Here is a 19,250-nt window from a genome sequence, read left to right as displayed (position 1 = left end):
AGAGAGCTATGTAACATGTTAATGATAGGACAGCATAGTACAACACCTGCAGGGTATCACATGAATTTGTAGGATGTGTAATTATTATAATCTCAGCAGCAATATAATAGTAATCATTTAACCTCACTGTAGAAAACGAGGCAGTGCATTATGATAACGTCACATATAAGACTAAGGTGTACTCCTAAGAGAATCTACTGTTAACAGTAATGTGATTTGGTAATGAATCATATTCCATATGTGTATACAATATATATGTATACCATACGTACTCATATTTTCACCCTTTCCAAACATTTCTGTAAATGCTTCATTTGGTGAGTGCCACTCCAATAAATGTTACTGGTCTTCAGAGGTTCTTCTAGGTATATGTGGTTTTGGCTTACATGCGTGGTCTTTGTTTATCAGGGGCTAGGAGTTAAATTAATAAGTGAAATAAGTGATAGTCCCATCCCTCCCCCTTGCTTTTTTAATAACCAAAAAGAAGATGGAGATGGGGAAGAAAGCTGTTTTGGTCCCTTAGCTGAAATTAAATGGGCCGGAGGATTTACCAGAAGGATCAACCTGAGTAGGAGAAATTAAATGAGAAGGGATAATCTTGAAACTAGCTTTGCACTTACGTCTCTTTTCTGTAGAAGAATACCCTTTCTCCAGGAGTAGCAAGATTGGCATGAGTTTTGGGACAAGGCATGATCCTCTGTCCCTGCAGCTGCTGCTGTCTGCCCTGTGGGCTTTGCCCCCCAGTGCCTGAATTCCTCTAGCCTGTGAGTCCCACGTGCAGGTGTAGCATGTGCATGCTTAATACTTGTGACACAAATATCATCTCTATTTGCAGATAAGTGAGGCATGGTAATTTGTTCAAGTACGTGTATCAAAGACTGGCCAAAACAAGTTCTCTGTTTTCACGAGAGAAACAACCTCAAAAAAAAAAAAAAAAAATTGTCCCAGTTTCTGAGCTGTACCGTATTGTCCCTGGTAGCGGAAGGATAGCTCATTGTAAGTAAGGGATACTCTCATATGCCTTATGCTAAGCAAGCAAATTATTCAAACAATATCAAATTGATACGTTTTATAAGGTAAACACACTGTGTTTATACAGCGTATTTAAACATGATCTCTATATTCAGAGAGGGAAATCCTATCCACATTGAAGTTGGTGTCAAAACTTTGCTGGGGCCAGTGCTGCTTCTTGACTGTAATGTCTCATATTCAGATTCTTGTGCATGCAAAATACTTAGTGAAGAACAATTTTGGTGTTTTAGAACATCTTTTATGAGATGGAAGTAACAATCAGAAGTTTAAAGAGAGGAATTTCTTGTCAGCAGTGAAAGACTGTAAGCTATAGATCTCCAATACAGAATTACAGAACTATAAAAGTATCTTTAAATCTGTCTCCACTTAACAAATTATTGGCATGCAAGTTACTTACATATGTCCCTGTCTAATATTTAATTTTCCTTTTTGACAGGTAGAGAGAATTGTTGACAAAAGGAAAAACAAGAAGGGAAAAACAGAATATTTGGTGCGATGGAAAGGATACGACAGTGAAGATGATACTTGGGAGCCAGAGCAGCACCTTGTTAATTGTGAGGAATATATACATGAATTTAACAGACGCCACAATGAAAAGCAGAAAGAAAGCACATTAACCAGGACAAACAGGACCTCTCCAAATAATGCCAGAAAACAAATCTCTAGATCTACCAATAGTTCTTTTTCAAAGACATCTACTAAATCTTTAGTTATGGGTAAAGACCATGAGTCAAAAAATAATCAACTCTTTTCTGCCACCCAGAAGTTCCGGAAAAACAGTTCACCATCTCTTTCTGGAAGGAAAAATATGGACCTTGCAAAATCAGGTATTAAAATCCTAGTGCCCAAAAGTCCAATGAAGAGCCGGACAACAGTTGATGGCTTCCAGAACGAAAGCCCGGATAAAATGGACCATATAGAACAGGATCAAGAAGACTCTGTAGCACCAGAAGTAGCAGCAGAAAAACCAGTGGGAGCTTTATTAGGACCCGGTGCAGAGCGTGCTAGGATGGGCAGCCGACCAAGGATACATCCATTAGTGCCACAATTGCCAGTGCCAGTAACAGCCACAATTGCATCAGCATTAACAATAAATGGAAAAGGTATGTGTACGAGTTGATCATTTTTGTGTAGATTTTTCATTTGAGTGATCCTTTTTGCTGTTCAGATGCAAACAAATTACCAGTCTGTTTCAGCCATGTTAAATCAAGTCTGGAGAACTTCACAACTTTATTTTCCATAGCTATATGGCTACAAAGCCATTTTGAATTTTGCCAGCTTTTGTTTTCCTCGCAGAGATTCATTGATATTTGTGTTTTCAGAATCACCATGAGATACATCTGTGTTTGCCTTGACATTATGTGGTACACATAATCAGTGTACCATTTCCAGAGATTAACTCATTGCTTTATTTAAAAAGGTCATATTTGGTATAAATATTAGAAACATAAATTATGGGAATAGGTCATAGAATCATAGAATGATTTGGGTTGGAAAGGACCTTAAAGATCATCTAGTTCTAACCCCCCTGCCATGGGCAGAGACACTTTCCACTAGACTGTGTTGATCCAAGCCCCGTCCAGCCTGACCTTCAGAATTTCCAGGGATGGGGCATCCACAGCTTCTCTGGGGAACCTGTTCCTATGTCTCACCACCCTCATAGTGAAGAATTTTTTCCTAATATCTAATCTAAATCACCCTTCTGTCAGCTTGAATCCGTTCTCCCTTGTTCTATCCCTATATGCCTTTGTAAAAAGTCCCTTCTTGTAGGACCCCTTTAGGTACTAGAAGGCCCACTTTCATAGGAGAGGTGCTTGAGCCCTCTGATCATCTTTGTGGTCCTCCTCTGGACTCACTTGAGCATTCTTCATAACAGTTGATGTATCTATTTTGTTATAAATATGCCCAGAAAAAAAACTGTGAGAATGATGTTGCTTAAAAAAAGCCAAGTTGGTAAGTTTTGTTTCAGTGAAAATTTGAGCCAGATGTGGAACTACTTATGCCTTCTGCCTGGATTGAATTCTGTCTTCATTCTCTTTTATCAATATTTTGTTGTTTGTATCTCATTTGATATTGAGAGCTTATCTAGGTTTGATGCCTGGGTTGCTATTATCTCAGTAGATGACAGGTTATTCAGCTTGTGTTGTAAATTTTGCGATACCAGTGAAACCCAAACTACTTTGGTGCGAGGAAGCTGTTTGTTCCCTTCACCCAGGTGAGACCCTCATTTAAGACTTCATGGTCATCATTCTTGTGCCCCAAACTTTGGCTCTTCCCTGACAGACCCAGGTTGTTTTGTAGTCACAGGTGTTCTTGTAAGCATGCTTTTGAGGCTCAATTATGAAGTGTAATTCTGTGTCCTTAAATAAATAAAATGCCGCGGGTAGAATCTGCAGGTATGCTATTGATGATGGCTTGCTGGAAAAATTGCTTGAAAACCAAGGACAGGCCTTGCCAAAAGACATGCTTAGAGACAAACTATACAGGCGAAAAATGTGTTGAAGTCTTTGGGAGAATTTGTGTTGGGTGCCCCACTGTTGCATTCAGATTTTCCAAGAAAACAGCTGGGGAAAAGCAGTGGACAAGGGAGGAATATGCTCTTGGAGCTGCAGTGTCAGGTCATGGACCAACCCATTTTGCTGCAGATGAACTAGGTAACCATGGTAATGCACACACAGATGCCAGGAATATCTCTTCCTTTGCATGGGCTAAAGAAGGAATGTAAATCTTAGAGGATGCAAACAAAGCTAGAGGGGAAAATGCAAGAAATGCCAGTACAAGAGTTTTCTAAGTAGGTGAGGTAGAGGAGTGTGTGTGCAAGCATGATAGTTTTATGACAATCAATATGCATTTTGGAGTATGGTGTTGTTCTTAGTGAAGTGATTGATAAGCTCTGCTTTTGCCTCATGGCATTCAGAAAAGAAAAGGTACACAAAGGGCCTTTTTGGGGTAGATGAGTAACCACAAATGAGTAAATCATTCCCACCAATTTTTTGCTCAGATAATAGTGGTACAGTGAGGGCCCAGTTACGGGTCATCAAGTGGAAAGACCTGCACAGGAACAGAGGTGACACATAAAGTATTACCTAAGGTTCATTTATCCATTTCACTGATATGTTACAATTTCCTCAATATCACCACCTCCTTCAGCTCTTCTTAGGCATTTGTCTGGGCAACTACCAATGAAAGCTCTCAATTGATCCTAGAAATGATGGCAATATGAGTTTTTTCTCATACATTTTCGTGGAATCTTGAGGTGTAGATCAAAGAAGGAGAGCCACTGAGATAGTCACAATATGCAGATTCCCAAAAATTCAGAATATGTTTCTACCTTCTGCCTGCTGCTGGAGGCGTATATTAGTACAAACACATTAACTGAGGCTTTCCCTCTTTGTCCTGATACACTGTCACTAGTCCCCAGGCTGAGCACCTCAGTGCACTAGGAGACGGAAACTAAATACCCAAATTTACTACAACTTTGCAGGCTGTTATGCTTATCTGCAACACTTTTGGGGGGTAACATCGAAATTGTGCAGTAATTCTCAGATTATGAAATTTAGAAACAAAGTTAAAAACAAACAAACAAAAAAACCTTTACATTTATATCTGACATCAGCCTTTTTTTACTAGCTTTTAGAATTTCTTGGACAGATACCTTTTCCACAGAAGCCCAGGCTCCAATTCAGCTGTTCTGCATGGCCAGAGTGAATCTTTATTTAGAGAAAAGCCAAGAGAGGCAGCCCTATCTCCTACAGCTAGCTTGGCCTTGGAGCTTCCTGAGCTGATCCATTCTCTATCTCTTCATTAAAGCTGTGCTCTTCTTGCTGTTTTTATTTTTAACTTCACACTGCTATTCATTCAAAATGTAGCAAATCAGAGCTTCGCTCCCTCCTCTGCATGGGACTGTCACAATGCAGGATCCCGTTTCACTCCTTACTTAAGGCATTCCTTCTGTCTTAAATGGACACCTATCACACTTTCAACACCAGCCTGAGGAATCATACATCATGAGAGGTATTCATTGAGGGGAAACACTGTCAAATTCATACCTTCATCTTCACATGCACCAGATCTGGCATATTAATAATATAGATAGATCTGGCATTTGGAGCACTCTTTCCAAATTTCCCACCTCCTCCACATACACTTTCTGCTAATTTTAAAGAGTTCCTACTTCCACATGGAGCATGTTGTCAGGAAGACAAAAGCATGTTTTGAAAAATAACTTTTTACTTGAGCTGGTTTAGGAGTTATTATTATAACAATTCCGTTGGGAAAACCCAGTAGTCAAAACAGAAATCGTTAATTGGATGGCATATCTTTAAGAAATTCTAGAAAAATATATACTACGCCTTAAAAAAATTAGACTTTTTTAATTAAAGCAAATTTAGGTGTTGGGCTTTTTTAAAATAGTGTTTGAAAAATAATTTAAAATTTTAATATGAAAAGAGTGTCCCTAATCTTGAGATTATTGCTGTGACTGCTTTTGTGTGACTAGTGCTAGTTTTTTCGTCCCAATTCAGGATGATGAAACTCTTCAGTGTTTAGTCTGTTCTGGTTTTTGTTTTCCTCAGCTTTGATTTTTATTTTTATTTCATTTAGAGTAAAAGTACACATCAGGAAAAAAAGAACTTGTATGCATAGGAATATCCCATGACTGCAATTACTAGGAAATACTGATGTTATTGTAATACCTTGTCTGGCTTTTCACGAGACAAACTGCCATGATGCAGTTCTTGTTCCAAAGTTCCTACAGTCTCAGAAAAGGCATCAGCAAATATTTATACAAATATGCAGGGGAATACCAGGGGAATAAAATAACAGTAATGTTTCCTGTGGGAGTTGGTGCTTTCAGCACACTAAAATCTAGTCACTATCCAAAGTATATTTTTTAAACAAAGAGAACCGTTGTATTGAATGTTCATATTTTAAAGGTTTGGCCTTGAAAACGGGGTCAATGGGATAATATACTACATACAAGTCTAAGAAGGGTGATATATGGAAGAAGTGGGAATGGGTCACTGAATGAACGTTGCTGTGCTTCTGGTATTTTGAAATATGTGTTGATCATCAGCTGTTATGAAAAGCTAATAGAAGTGATCCTGAAGTGGATGAATGAAACAGAAAAACACCACCACAGAAACGAAGTGTTGTGGAAAAGATGTTAATGGCACCTACAAGCTATGTATATTACTCAAAACTAGGCAAGAGAAAAAGTGGCCTTATGTCTTAACAGTAAGTTCTGATACCTTCAAAGTTTATGAAGGCTTCCTTTATCAAAATTGAATTAAAAACTAGCTTTGAAATTTTATTGCAAATGTTTTAGGCATAGTACACTGTTAATATATTGGGAAGTTCTATTTAATAGAGTGCACAAGTGAAACTGTAAAGGGAATCTCATCTGTCAATCACTCAGGGCTAGAGAGCTGTCTTGCAGTTTTAGAAAGGACTAAATACCTGTATTGATTGTTCACCTTCTGCAAAGCTTGACCATAAACCAGGTGCCATTGCTTGGCAGATCCTAGGTTTTTTGTTTGTTTTTTGGGTCACCCTATACAGTTTCTACAATGTCTATTGCTGTTTCTAGCTACAGTTTCTATTTAGCTAACAATGTCCAACATGTGGATGTAATTGAGAATAAATGCCACAAAAAGGGATATTTTGGGCAGGAAGGCATACAAAGCTTAAAGTATAAAATGAGCTTGAAGAGCACATCTAGCTGCATATGTTATAATTAGAATAAGGCAGGCTGGTGGCTGGCATACGGGAAGAAAAGAAATACAAGAAATGCAATGAATTACATCACTTGTTAGGCAGACAAGCACTGCCAATGTGAACAGCGGCATTAGCATCTCCCTCCTTGCATGAATTAATTCAGATGAATAACTTGCAGGAGTAGCAGACTGTCTGAGAATACAAAGATGATTGCAGTATCTCACCCTACAAGGTGTCTGCTGCTTTTTCAATTGGATAATGGTGCTGCTGTTATCGCAAAACAATGGTATTAGCACCAAAAGAAAAGCCAGGCATCAAGAAAAAAATGAGTCAACTTAAGGTCTGTTTCTTACCTGTTCTCTCCCTTACCTAAAGCAGCTTATGAGATTAAAAACCACAGATTCAGAAAACCAAAAATCCACTGTAACACCCAGGGAAAATAGTGTCTGTTGTTTGGTTAAGTGTCTGATAGCTTTAGCTTCGACAGGAACCAAGCAAGTGTAGAAGTGCTTATGGAGGCAACTGGAACCAGGGAGAAATGTACATTTTCAGTACAATACCAAGCCAAGCTGGACAGAGTTTAGTGGCTCCCTGTTCCCTAGGGTGAGGGAAGCTCACCCATTTCCCTCCCAAGTTCTCCCAGTTACTTTCTTCCCTCACTCTTTTTGTGTCTGGGATTGGGCTTTACGTGAGGAACAGTTCACTGTCACCAGCGCAGCTCGTTAGGCCACTCTCGAGTCTCATGGGAAGAGCATAGCAGTTGACAATGGTGTATTGGGCATGAACCACATTAATTTTCCAAATAGACCACAAGCTATATGCATATAACCCTCTCAAAAAGCAATATCAAGAGGAGAGTTGTAGAAGTTCGTTGCTGTGTGAATTAGAGTGGACAGTACAACTAAAGGAAAGTTGAAGTTTTTTGGATTTCTTTTTAGCATCCTGGAAGGACAGAAGCAGCTTTGAGCTCTTCTTTTGTTTGTTTTTGTTTGGTTAAGTAGTAAAATGCGATTCCAAAAAAAAGCAGTAAGACAGGAACTTCCTTTTTCAGTGTGTTTGTAAGTTGCACTTGGATGGTGGCTTGATCTCTGCTGAGTGATCTGGAAAGCAACCAAGTATTTTATTAGTGCAAACAAAAGCCTATGAAATGGGTTAAAGTCCTTTGTAAAGCCTGTCTAACTTCTGAAATTACTGGTTAAACTTCTTTGTCAAATGCAGCAGTGTGTAATTTTGTATCTTCTATTGTGTATGCATTTAGCAAATCATTAAGAGTAAAGAGTAAAACAGTTTTCATTTAATCAATCTTAAAGACACCTTTGTGTTCTTTTTCTTCAGAAGCTGCATTTCATTTAGATTTTATTCCTTAAAAGTTCACATTATTACTTCTCTAATGCACTGTATTGCAACATTTTAACCTACCAGCAATTCTTCCATCTGTATTACTATGTCATTTTCAAGTTCTTCAGCTTATATAACTGAAATAATATTCAGAATTGTTGCCATTTTCTTGTTTATCTGTATTTTCTGGGTTAATATAAATGCAAAAGTGTTTAGAAATACGGTAGACTGGATGGTCTCTATTGTGTGGAAAATTGATCTGTTATCCCACACTGTTCTGGGTTTTGTCTTGCCCCTGCCCCACTGCTTGTGCAGCTCTTGGTACAGATTATTGTTACTGTACAGGGTGCTTGAGGGTTGACAAGTCCTTGTGAAAATCTCTCATATTCAGGGCCGTATTGGTTTATGTCAATAGATTATCATAATAATAAATCAGGATTTAAGTGCAGGGTTTGCTTGAGTTCTAAGGCTGTTTCCTGAGAACATAAGGCATAAGTGACTGGTTTATTCTTTTTTCTGCCTTCCTCCAATGCTTAGAACAGAGATGCCCCAGTTGGATGCTCTGCAGTGTAGACTTTTGATAAAGCTAAGCTGGTATAAAAGGTAGCTACTTAGAAAAGAGTGGTCCCATTCCTTTCCCCTGCTTCCCTGACCCCAAACCACAGGTTATAATATGGCCTAACCAACTGCTCCTTTAAGGACAGGCTTATTTTTATCAACCTTCTGGAAGTGACTAAGAAGGGAGAGGATGTGTCCCTGGGGAGGGAGACAGAAACATGCTTTTTCCTTGTTTTAATACTGTCCCTGAAAAACCTTTAATGAAAACTGGATAAAATATATTAAAAAAAACCCCAAACACACATGCACAAAAAAACCCAACAAACAAACAGAAAACCCCAAACTAGGCAAGAAAGTCCTCAAAAAATAGTCCATTTGCATAGAAAATCCTCAAACCTACGTTGATGGAAAAACTCTTGTTATTTTCACTGATATTTATATTACACCTGCAGGCCCACTGGTAAACATAAAGCTCTTGGCTGTACAGTTCTCCTGATGATGTATTAGTTTACACAGACTGAGGATCTGGAGTACAAGTCTGTCTTGACTGCTCTGGTGAGGTCAATAATGATCAGCCATTACATTCTCCTGCAGTACTTGTACCAACATGAGACAAAAGTAATATCTGAGAACACATTTGTCATACTTGCTGTGTTGAAACTTAGGGAAGATGAAGCACTGTGAAGCAAAGGCCCTGTTTACAGGGCTTGCTTCATCCTACTTTGCACACATCTATGCAGAGAAAATGTATTGAAGATCAGATTGAGCAATAGAGTAAAAACGTTGGGCTACAGGTTTTTTTAATTCCACCATTGTGAAAATTGTAGAATTTCAGGACAGCTTTTGGTAACGCAGTAGAAGTGTGAAGCGCAATCAGAAATACTTGTGCAGTGCCTTTTGCAGTTGTGCCTGGCAGAGTAACCAACAACTTTGATGGTCGCTTGCTGTCTCAATTCTTAAAAAACTTATATATCCCATCTCTGTTAAGGCTGTGAAGTGGACGGAGTGCATGTTTGCTAAGGGAACTGTCATTACGAATCTGTGTTTTCTTGAAAAGAAGATTAATCCTTATAAGTTGATAAAAAAATCCATAAAAACCAGACCAAAACATTCATAATATGGTTCAGAGAAGATCTGCCTTGATCATATCATCTACTTAAAATAGAAAGTCAACAAAACATCCTCATAGGTGGACTGCTACAGGTGGGGTAAAATATCATAAAATTAGTAAACAAACTTTTTTTTTCCCCAATGCTTTTGAAAGAGAGAAAATGGTTAGATTTGAGGAGATGCAAACCTGAAAATTTTAGATTTTATTTTATTTTTTAAGCTAGCTGCTTGGATAACAGCTGGAAGCAGGTTTGTATTTTATAGGTGATGGCAAAAATATCTTTTTTTTTCATAATGACAACTAACAAAATCACCACATTCCAGATTGCTCTAGGATAGCTGCACTTCCTACCCAGCCAGAGAAGTTGCAGTATTCAAACTGGCATAGTCATGATCCAAAACTGCTGCTGTGAGTTATTGATAATAATACAGCAAAATGCTATTCTTTAAAGAAAATAAGTACAGAAGACGTACATTTGTGATACTGTATGCATTTTTTCAAATCAAGCAAAAAATACCTAAATTATCTTCTGTACACTCCATTGATATTGTAAATGTATTTAAGAACACACTAAAATGCATTAAGCCACAAATTATCACACAGTTGATTCTGCTCTAGTAACTGTTTTCTTAATTTTGCAATCTTAGAATGCATAAAAATGCTTTTGGATTTTGTTAAGTAAGTATTATTAATTTAAAATGCTTTCAAGTTTGTTATATTTTACATGCCTTTAAGAAACAAAGGCAATCTATAAGCACTAGTGCTCTGAACTACCAAACCGGGAAGTTTTAAGATTTACTGTGGAAGAAGGGGAGGAAAGAGCATCTTAGCATTGTATAAAGAGTTCTTTGAACACCATAGTGAAACATGAATAAAGAAGTGCAGATTGTCATTTATTTTCTCTGAAACTATTCCTTGAAAGAGGCAATGAAAGAAAGTAAGTACTTGTGCTTTAAAAGGCTGCTAAGAAAGGGCTGGAAAGATGGAAAATGGAGTATGCTTCATAGTTCGTTGTAGTTGTGTCAGAGGTTAGCAGTGGGATGTCATAAGACTTTGCAACAGGATCTGTGCTTACTTATATTTATGAGTGCTCTACTTAAAAAAAGTTGCAGTGAACAGCAAAGGTACGACACTTACAGAGAAACAGTTATTTATTACTTAAGATGTAAGAAAATAGAAACTTCAGAGAGACATATCTAAAGCAGGAGGCAAAGCAAAGTGATGAACAGCAGGAAGATGACTTGAGAAGATTGTTTACCTTGTGGGGTCCTAAACAGTTTTTAGCCCGGGATACAGATACGAGTACCTAAACACTGCTAAGGGCAACTCTCAGACTAGAGAAGCTCTCAAGGTTTCTCCATTTGTCACATACATTTGTCATTACTCTTCAAACAAGCATGGCGTATAATGTATCTGTAGATAATACGTGTTGTCTGGCATAGTGTCTTCCATGCTTTAGCACTGCTTTCCCTCAGACTTCAACTTGGATTACTGTATTGTTTTTAAGATGGGCTAGAATAAGAGGGAGTGGAGAAACTGACTGGCTGCCTTCTCAAAAGTAGTTCCATACGAAAGGTATCCAGATGGACTTCCAACGTGTACATCATTGAAGAATCTAGGCCAATCCATTGATGAAAACTGAAACAACAGGAACAAAGAGGATAAAAAATAATAGTGAAAATATTTTAGAGAATAAGATAATTATAGTCTTGAAATAGTGACTGATGGAGTTAGAAATGTCTGTTCTGGAATTTAATAAATAAGACAAGGGAACGTCTAAAGAAATCAAAGAGTGTCAGATTCAGAACAGAAAGATAATGGCTTTTGATATGGCTTCCATTTAGTCCTGAGAGCTGTTTGCTAAAATGTATTTGAGTACAAGAGATGAAGAGATAATGGTTATTTAAAAGAATTGTAGGCCTTTACAAGGGTAATGAGAGTAAACTGTATAGGAATTATATGGTTTTACAAAGAATGTCTTGCTTTAGAAGTAAGGAAACATTTTGTAACATACCAGAAAACTGTAATTCAGGAATTTTTATGCTTCTTTCTGCACTTTTAGCCATTATTATTTATGAACTAAATTCACTCAACTATTGTTTATGAAATTACTTTCATACAGTGCAAACATTCAGAAATTCCAATTGTTGTTAAGATAGTAGTGTAGGCACTGAAAAAGCAGAAAGAAGGTGGAACTATGGTCTGGTTCCTGCTGAGGTCCTTACTGTGAAGCACCTTTTTCTTCTCCAGATTCATACAGGACATCCTTGAAAAGACGCTAAGAGAACTGTATGAAACAATCATCTGGGGAAAAGAAAGCCAACCAACCCCCCAAAAACCCACCCCACAAACAAACACAAAATTTAAGTGCTTTAAGTAAAGAATACTGATCTTCATTCATCCTTGTGTTTCAGGATAGCTAGCACAAAACCTCCTGCAGTGTAAACAGTTTTCTTACATTGCATTCTTCCCTCCTCCCTTGGTTTCTGGATGGATTTCAAATTCACTGGGCACTTCTGAGAAACACAGGAATGAGCTGAAACCAACTGTAAACACAAAGCTAATTGTTATTTTACCAGGCATAACATTTTATTGACATAGATAATTTAAAAGTAATTTTCAGCATATGGAAAGAATATCCTGCTAGGACTTCTCTTAAAGTCGGTGACTGTGTGGAGATGTATTTGTGGCAGTGCAGGGCAAAACCCTTTCACCAAGGAACCCAAAGATGGGTTATATAGTACAAGCAGGAAAACTTATACAGTAATAATGGGTATTTCAAACAATTTACCATGTGTTTTGTGATTTTTCTCCGTTAATTTCTGAATACAAACGACGACAGATTATTCTGTGTTTTTGGTTTAGAGAACCATTTATTTTTACTTGTGGTGCATGTGTAGACAATTAGCTTGAAAACCTGGTTTAAATATTTCAAAGTTTTATACAAAACACAAGTCACATCTTTAATTAGTGTTACTGAAAGCTAGTGAGACATTTTGTTTTCTTATTTCTTTGCTTTGTACCTTGAGAGTGCTTTTTGTTCCATTAGCTTTATTGGGTTGTGTATAGTCAGTTAGTTTGGGGCATGTTTTTAGAAATGACCTTTCTGAGCACAAACAGCAGGGCAGCAAAAAATCCATTTTAAATATGTGAGAGAGAGAAAAAAGAAATTTAAACATATTGCTTATCTGAGGTTCTTGTAGGAAGTGGAAAGTTTTCAATTTAAAAAAGGTATAAATAAATTTTAGAATATGTATTTTATTATAAGTGAGAGAATGGGTTTCCTTAAATGATCATGGTAGTATAAGACAGTGATGATAGTAAATGAAGTAGCTGCCCAAACTGTGGGTCAGAATTGAGGACCTATTCTGAAATAAATGCTTTGAAATGAGTGTTTTCTGAACTTGATTTAGTTGTACTTGAGGTTTCTGCTCTTAAGAATCAGAGGAAATGCCTATTTCAAAGGTTTTCTTTTTCTGTCCAGAATGCTAGATTCAACAGCCCTTTAGATGCTGTAAAATAAAAGGAGAAAGTAACAATCATATTATGTTTAATCAGCTTTGAAAGCAATGGGTAAAATTATCCAAGCATGAGTGCTTTTAAGACACATGACAAATCAATGGTATGCTCTTTTCCATTTTTTTTCCTTTTTCAATTGACAGTTTAGATACCTGTTATGTTTATTGACCTCATGGGGAAGTGCTGATGCTCTGCATTTTTTGAAATCAGATTTCTTTTGATTTGCATTTCCAGATACAGATGTAGCTAACATTAAAGGCTGAGCTCTTAAGTCTTCTGGTAAAGTAACACAAGCAACACCAGTCAGTATCCCACACTGATCTTTGATTTTTGGCTTGGTGTGAAATGTTGAGGAAGAAAATTGACTTGTACAATGGTTTGTTAAGATATTTTGCTCTTAAGTCCTTTCTTTTCTAGTATTGTTTTACTCTCTCACAGTGGTAATTTTCAAGAAATCATTATTCCTCTTATTATATATTGTCAAAGTTAAGGGCTCCCTGTTACTCTTTTTTCATCACAGGCCAGTTTGAAATGTCATCTTAAGATTGAATAAGATATAAAAGTAGATTAGTGATTGATGCATAAAATGTAAAGGAGCACTCCATGCTCCATTAGAGGTTTTATGCGTATGAATACTTATGATAGAGTTGCATTTATTTCCACTTTTAAAAAATTATTTTGTTTTTTTTTATTTTAAAATTCCTGGTATGAAGTTTAGTACCAAATTACTTTGTATCATGTTTTAGATTGTGACAGCTGAAATTTAGACCCCAGTAAAATACATCTCTCCAGATTCTTTTCAGTTAAAATGTAATATGAAGAAATTATTACTGCACTATTACATATTATAAATCACAAACCTGGTAGAGTAATGTAATATAAATAGGCCATATGCTTACATATGATCAGGTTAAAAAGGATGGGGGTAATACTAAATAAAATTTATTTCAGGATAAACCTGTGTAAAAGTCACTCAATGGGTCTGTGGTTGACCTGGCATTAACATCTCTGTACTTTTGCTTAAATTTTGCCAGTGTAAGAATTAGCTATGCTATGATCTTCTGACAACTTAAACCCAATGATTACATTTTCAGATGTTTCAGTCTTGTATGTGTTGATATTTTTATATATATATGTAATATACTTAAATAGTAGCCTACTTTCTATAATTATTTAATATATTGTTTGGATAGGCTTCTTATCCTTTGGAGAGTCCAAAAAGAAAAATCCCTTACACTAAGACAATTTTTTATGGGTTTTAATTAGTTTGGTTATATATTTCTATCTCTAAAGCACTTCCCCTCCCCTTTGTATGTGCTCATTGGTTTCTCTGCTGGCTGAGTCCTGCTGTGATCCTACCACCCTTGCTAAGGCGCTGTACCCACTCTCCCCCTGCCCAGGGAGGAGGGATCTGCACAAGACTGGATTGGCAGTACTGTGTCAGGGTTAGAGAAAGCCCTTGAGGAAGCTGTTGGAGCCCTTGGATGAAAACTGACATACTCCAGCACCCCTGGCAATCCTCGGCAGTTAAGGAGGATTTCTGTTGGTTGCAGAGTGATGTGATCGTTGTGTACTTTCACAAACTTGTTTATAGGTCAGTAAGTTCCTTGGCTTATGTCCAGTTTTCACAGATACTCTTTAACTCTCCTCTAATTGTACTCTGGCTTCACTTAGAAGAGTGAAAACGTTCTGTAGGATTGAGATTAGGAAGGTAAATTGGTTTGGTGGTTTGATTTGTTTTAGGGGGAGAGGGGGTTGTACATTTAGATTTTGCAGAAATTGCTGTAAAGTCCTAGAACTGCTCTGCCCAATGTTTGTTGTACCTTAGATCAGTCTTGTTTACATCAGTTAGATGCTGTGAAAAGACAATTAAATACAGTACTGCTTTGCAATATCTCAGTGATAGCCTTGGCTGCAGTGATAACAAAAAGTCTGGGATCCTGCTGAGCACACTGAAGGTTAGTACTAAGACAAGGTCTTAGATTGTAAAAGAGCAAACTTAAGCTTGCTCAGAGCTCAGTTGGAAGGGATTCCATCGGAAGCTTCCACAGAGGATAAAGAAGCTGCTGAGTGCTGGGACTTTTCAGGAACACTCTCCTGGAAGCACAAAACTGGTTCATCCCCTTTAAAGGTAAGGGAGGCAGGTGGCGCAAAAGACGCCTTTGTCTTAACTGCAAGCTCCTCAGTCTGCTCAAAACCAAAAGGGAAGAGTACCAGACATGGAAAAGCAGATTAATAACCAATGAGAACTACAAGGGCAATGGCAGGGTGTGAAGAGGTGCTATAAGAAAAGCAAAAGCTCAGCCTGAATTCAAATTGGCCATAGATGTCAAAAACTACTAGAAAGAGTTCTTCAGGTACGTAAACAACAAACAAAAGCAGAAGGAAAATATTGTCCTGCTGTTTAACTGGAGAAGGGAATTAGTCACCAACAATACTGAAAAAGCAGAGGTTCACAGCACTTCCTCCACCTCTGCCTTTACCAGCACTGTTGGGCCCTAGGTCTTGGGAACAAAAATCCAGGTTGATGCAAACACAGACCCATCATCATCAGTGAAGAAGAGCTGGTATGTGAACTGTTACAGGAGCTTGTTTTGTTGGTATTATGAGAGCTTGACCCCTACATATTGATGTGCCCTGAAAATATCCACCTGAGAGTGTTAAGAGAGATGGCCACTCACCATAATCTTTGAGAAGTTGTGTAAATCAGGGGGTGTCCTAGAAGACAAGCAGAAGGCAAATGTCACCCCCATCTACAATAATTGCTCAAAGGAGGATCCAAGGAAATTATAGGCTCATCAGTCTTGCTTCAGTCCTGGGAAGGTTATGGAGCAAATCCTCCTGGGGGTTGTCACAGGTGAAATGAAGCACATGACTGGGAAAATCCAGCACAGATTCACTAGGGGTAAATTGTGTTTGACAAACCTGATGGTCTTCTATGACAAAGTAACCTTCTCAGTGGATGTGGGGTGAATGGTGGCCATTGTCTACGTGGATTTCTCCAAGGCTTACAATAGTTTCGCACAGCCGCATCCTAGAGAAACCAATATGTTATGGTCTAGATAAGTGGTCTGTGCAGTGGCTGGGGAGCTGGCTGATGGGCACCACTCAAGAGGTGGTGGTAAGTAGCTCCTTTTCCAACTGGTGACCTGTCACTAGTGTGGTCTCCCTGGGGTTCATCTTGGGCCAGATGCTGTTTCTTATCTTCATAAGTGATCCAGACGATGAGATCAAGTGTACCCTGCTGAAGTTTGCTGGTGATACCAAACTGAGTGGGGAAGCGGACAGAATTCATACATTTTAAAAACCCCTCAGTTTTGTTCTTTTACCCATGTTCAGGCACAACAAAGTGAAGCACAGTCCAAGTCCTGAAGTCCTTTCCTTCTCCTGCATCCCAGGGATCCAGGGTTGCAACTCCTGCTTGTGAGAGGGAAGCTGCTAGCAGAAGCAGCTACCCTGTTCTTCCTGCAGCATCTGTGTGTCTTGTCTAACAGCAGCAGCTCTCCCAGGCCTGTTGACTTTTGAGCGATGGTTTAGCAGTCTCAGGATGGTGTGTGCAGGAGCAGCTGTTGCTCATGGAAGAAATGAAAAACAGAGCTCGTAAAGGAAAGGGAGAGCAGGGGGAAGGACCTCCTTCCACAGAGAGTGGAAGGTGCTGATCTTGGGTGGAGGTGCAGGGGAGGCATTGAAAAGAAGATGGAAACACTGGCAGAAGACAAAAGGGACCTAAACAGTCGGATGTGAATTAAATGACTGCTGAATTTGGATGACCCTGAAATAGTGCATAAATGTAAAAATTCTTTCAGTTAGGATTGGTATTCTTTCAGCATGCTTTTATTTAAAAACAAAATTATAAATTGTTAAGTTATTGGAAAATATTAGGACCATGCATGTTCTTCATGCAGAAAATTCTAAAAACACTTTAGTTTGTGGGAGTTCCTTATATTTTAATTATGAGTTGTATGAGGCTGTAATGAGAGGATGACTCACTTTTGGTGTAATACATTGTACTAATGTGTGGTAAATGAACCTCTGCACATCAACACACTTGGATATATATATGACTATTAGAAGGAAACCGTGCAGAATCTATTAAAGGTTTATGACCACACAGTGGTCTAAGCAATGAGTTGTGGAGTGGAAAGGGTCAGGAGAGGAGGCAGTATTTGGTGGTATTTGACTTCCTTCTAAATTCTGTTTTGTCTGTATGTAGCGATAACAGTTTCTTTAACAAGGTATCTTTCCACAAGTCTTGTAGTGGTTGCTTAGGCTTTGCAATGAATGGAAATTAAAGGTTATGATTCGGGAGGAATTACATAAAAATATAATATGAAAGCTATCAGGAGTGTCATACAGACTCCTACAATACAGTGATTGCATGGCAGTATTACTGACAACGCTTTATGATAGGATTTCTTGCCTCTTGTTTTCCTTTGTGTAAATACAAAAAGTTGCATTAAGGCACTTTTGACTAATCTTGGGTCATGGGGTTTCTCCATCAAATGTGCTCATCAGCATGGAGGCTGCAATTTGTAATTTTCCCCCAACAATTGGAATGCTTTTTTTATACAACATCCAAGTCAAAAGACACTGAGGTCATCTAGTCTGCGCTTCAGTGTATTACAAGTCATTACATTTCATCACTTACTGCTATATCCTGTGTTAGCTTGAGTTAGCCTGGATTATTACCAGACTCTGGAGACTAAATTTTTGTTTGTCATTTAATGCTGAATAGCAGGGAGTTGATTAAAAAAAATATGCTCAGATGAAAATACTTGTTTTGTGTGTCATGTTCTGCATAACATCTTGAGAGGATGCCATCTGCTTCTGAATAAATAAATAAATTGGATTCCTATTAAAAGAGCTTGCTTTCAGAAAAGCAGCTTATGTTTCAGCCATGTACACATAGCCTAGCCCTGGTAACGTGTCCTCCAAACAGTTCCTTCTGGCAACCTCTGGTCTACCCACCAAGACCTATGCAGATTGTTGTGTCTCCCTGAATGCCTGAGTGTGCTGACAATGAAAAACTGTGTGGGCTGGTTACTGAAACTTCTGTTGAGGTCATCCTGTTAAAGTGTTTGCTTTTGCTATTAGCAATTTCTTCCTTTAGTGTCCTTCTCAACTGAAGAAGAGAACAGAGGTGGGCTCAAATGATTCCTTGCTAAACCTCTGCTACATAAACTCTGGACTTGGTCTTGAACATGAAAGCTGAGTTGGCATAAAGGCCTTTATGAATACAAGAGAAGTACAGAGGGGTTTTTTTGGTTGTGATTTCTCTTTTTAACAAAAATGGGCTGGGGTTGTTTGGGGGGAGGGGGAGTTTGTCGGGTTGGTTGATTGGTTGGTTGGTTTTGTTGCAAGCGCCTATGGAATAGCATGTTGCCAAAGAGATTTTTTTAATTTTACTTGTGTCAGGCTGAGCTGTAGCCTGGAGAGATACCAGTAGGAGCTCCAAGCCAGAGACATCCAATGTGAATAGATTTTAAGATAGGTCTCACAAACACATTGCATTTTTTCTTGCATAATTAAAATTTTGCAACTTAAAATTTCTGGAAGTTGGCTCCAGGACTGTCCTCAGGCTCCTTGTACCTGAACCCTTGCAAAGGCAGGAAAGGTCCTGGCAAAAAGAGTGGACTTTTTTCTCTAAAATTGCTTGGGTTGTTTTTCCTGTGCCTTGCTTAAGTGCCTTCTCCAATTTCATTCTCTCTGTTGAATGCAGCTTCTTCAAAATCTTCAGACTATACTGCTTCATTGAGGGCAAGGAGAAATACAACCACAGACTTCTTTTAGACAACATAGCTCAAGCCAGCTATACTTTCCCCCCCAGTTAAGTACTGTGATTAATCATTAAGTAGAGGTGCTTCCTACATCTGCTTGCACAATGATGTCTTTCGTTCTGTCTGTTCTTCTTACCACCTCATGGTTTGGCTTCTTGCTTCTCTCCATATCCTTTAATTTATGCCAGCCTACTCAAATG

At 38.3% G+C, this 19,250-nt stretch overlaps 1 protein-coding gene across 2 annotated transcripts in view; it reads left to right on the top strand.

Annotated features, from left to right (window-relative positions):
* CDYL (chromodomain Y like) overlaps positions 1–19,250 on the top strand; it is a 106,631-nt gene that overhangs the window by 48,517 nt on the left and 38,864 nt on the right. For both annotated transcript variants that reach the window (XM_080610415.1, XM_080610414.1), the window contains one exon: positions 1,469–2,135. In XM_080610415.1, coding sequence (XP_080466541.1) covers positions 1,469–2,135 — 667 coding nt within the window. The remainder of the gene's footprint in view (positions 1–1,468; positions 2,136–19,250) is intronic.

The sequence above is a fragment of the Psittacula echo genome, assembly GCF_963264785.1.
Source record: "Psittacula echo genome assembly, chromosome: 2".
Taxonomy (NCBI): Eukaryota; Metazoa; Chordata; class Aves; order Psittaciformes; family Psittacidae; genus Psittacula; species Psittacula echo.
This window is presented reverse-complemented; position numbering and strand designations above follow the sequence as displayed.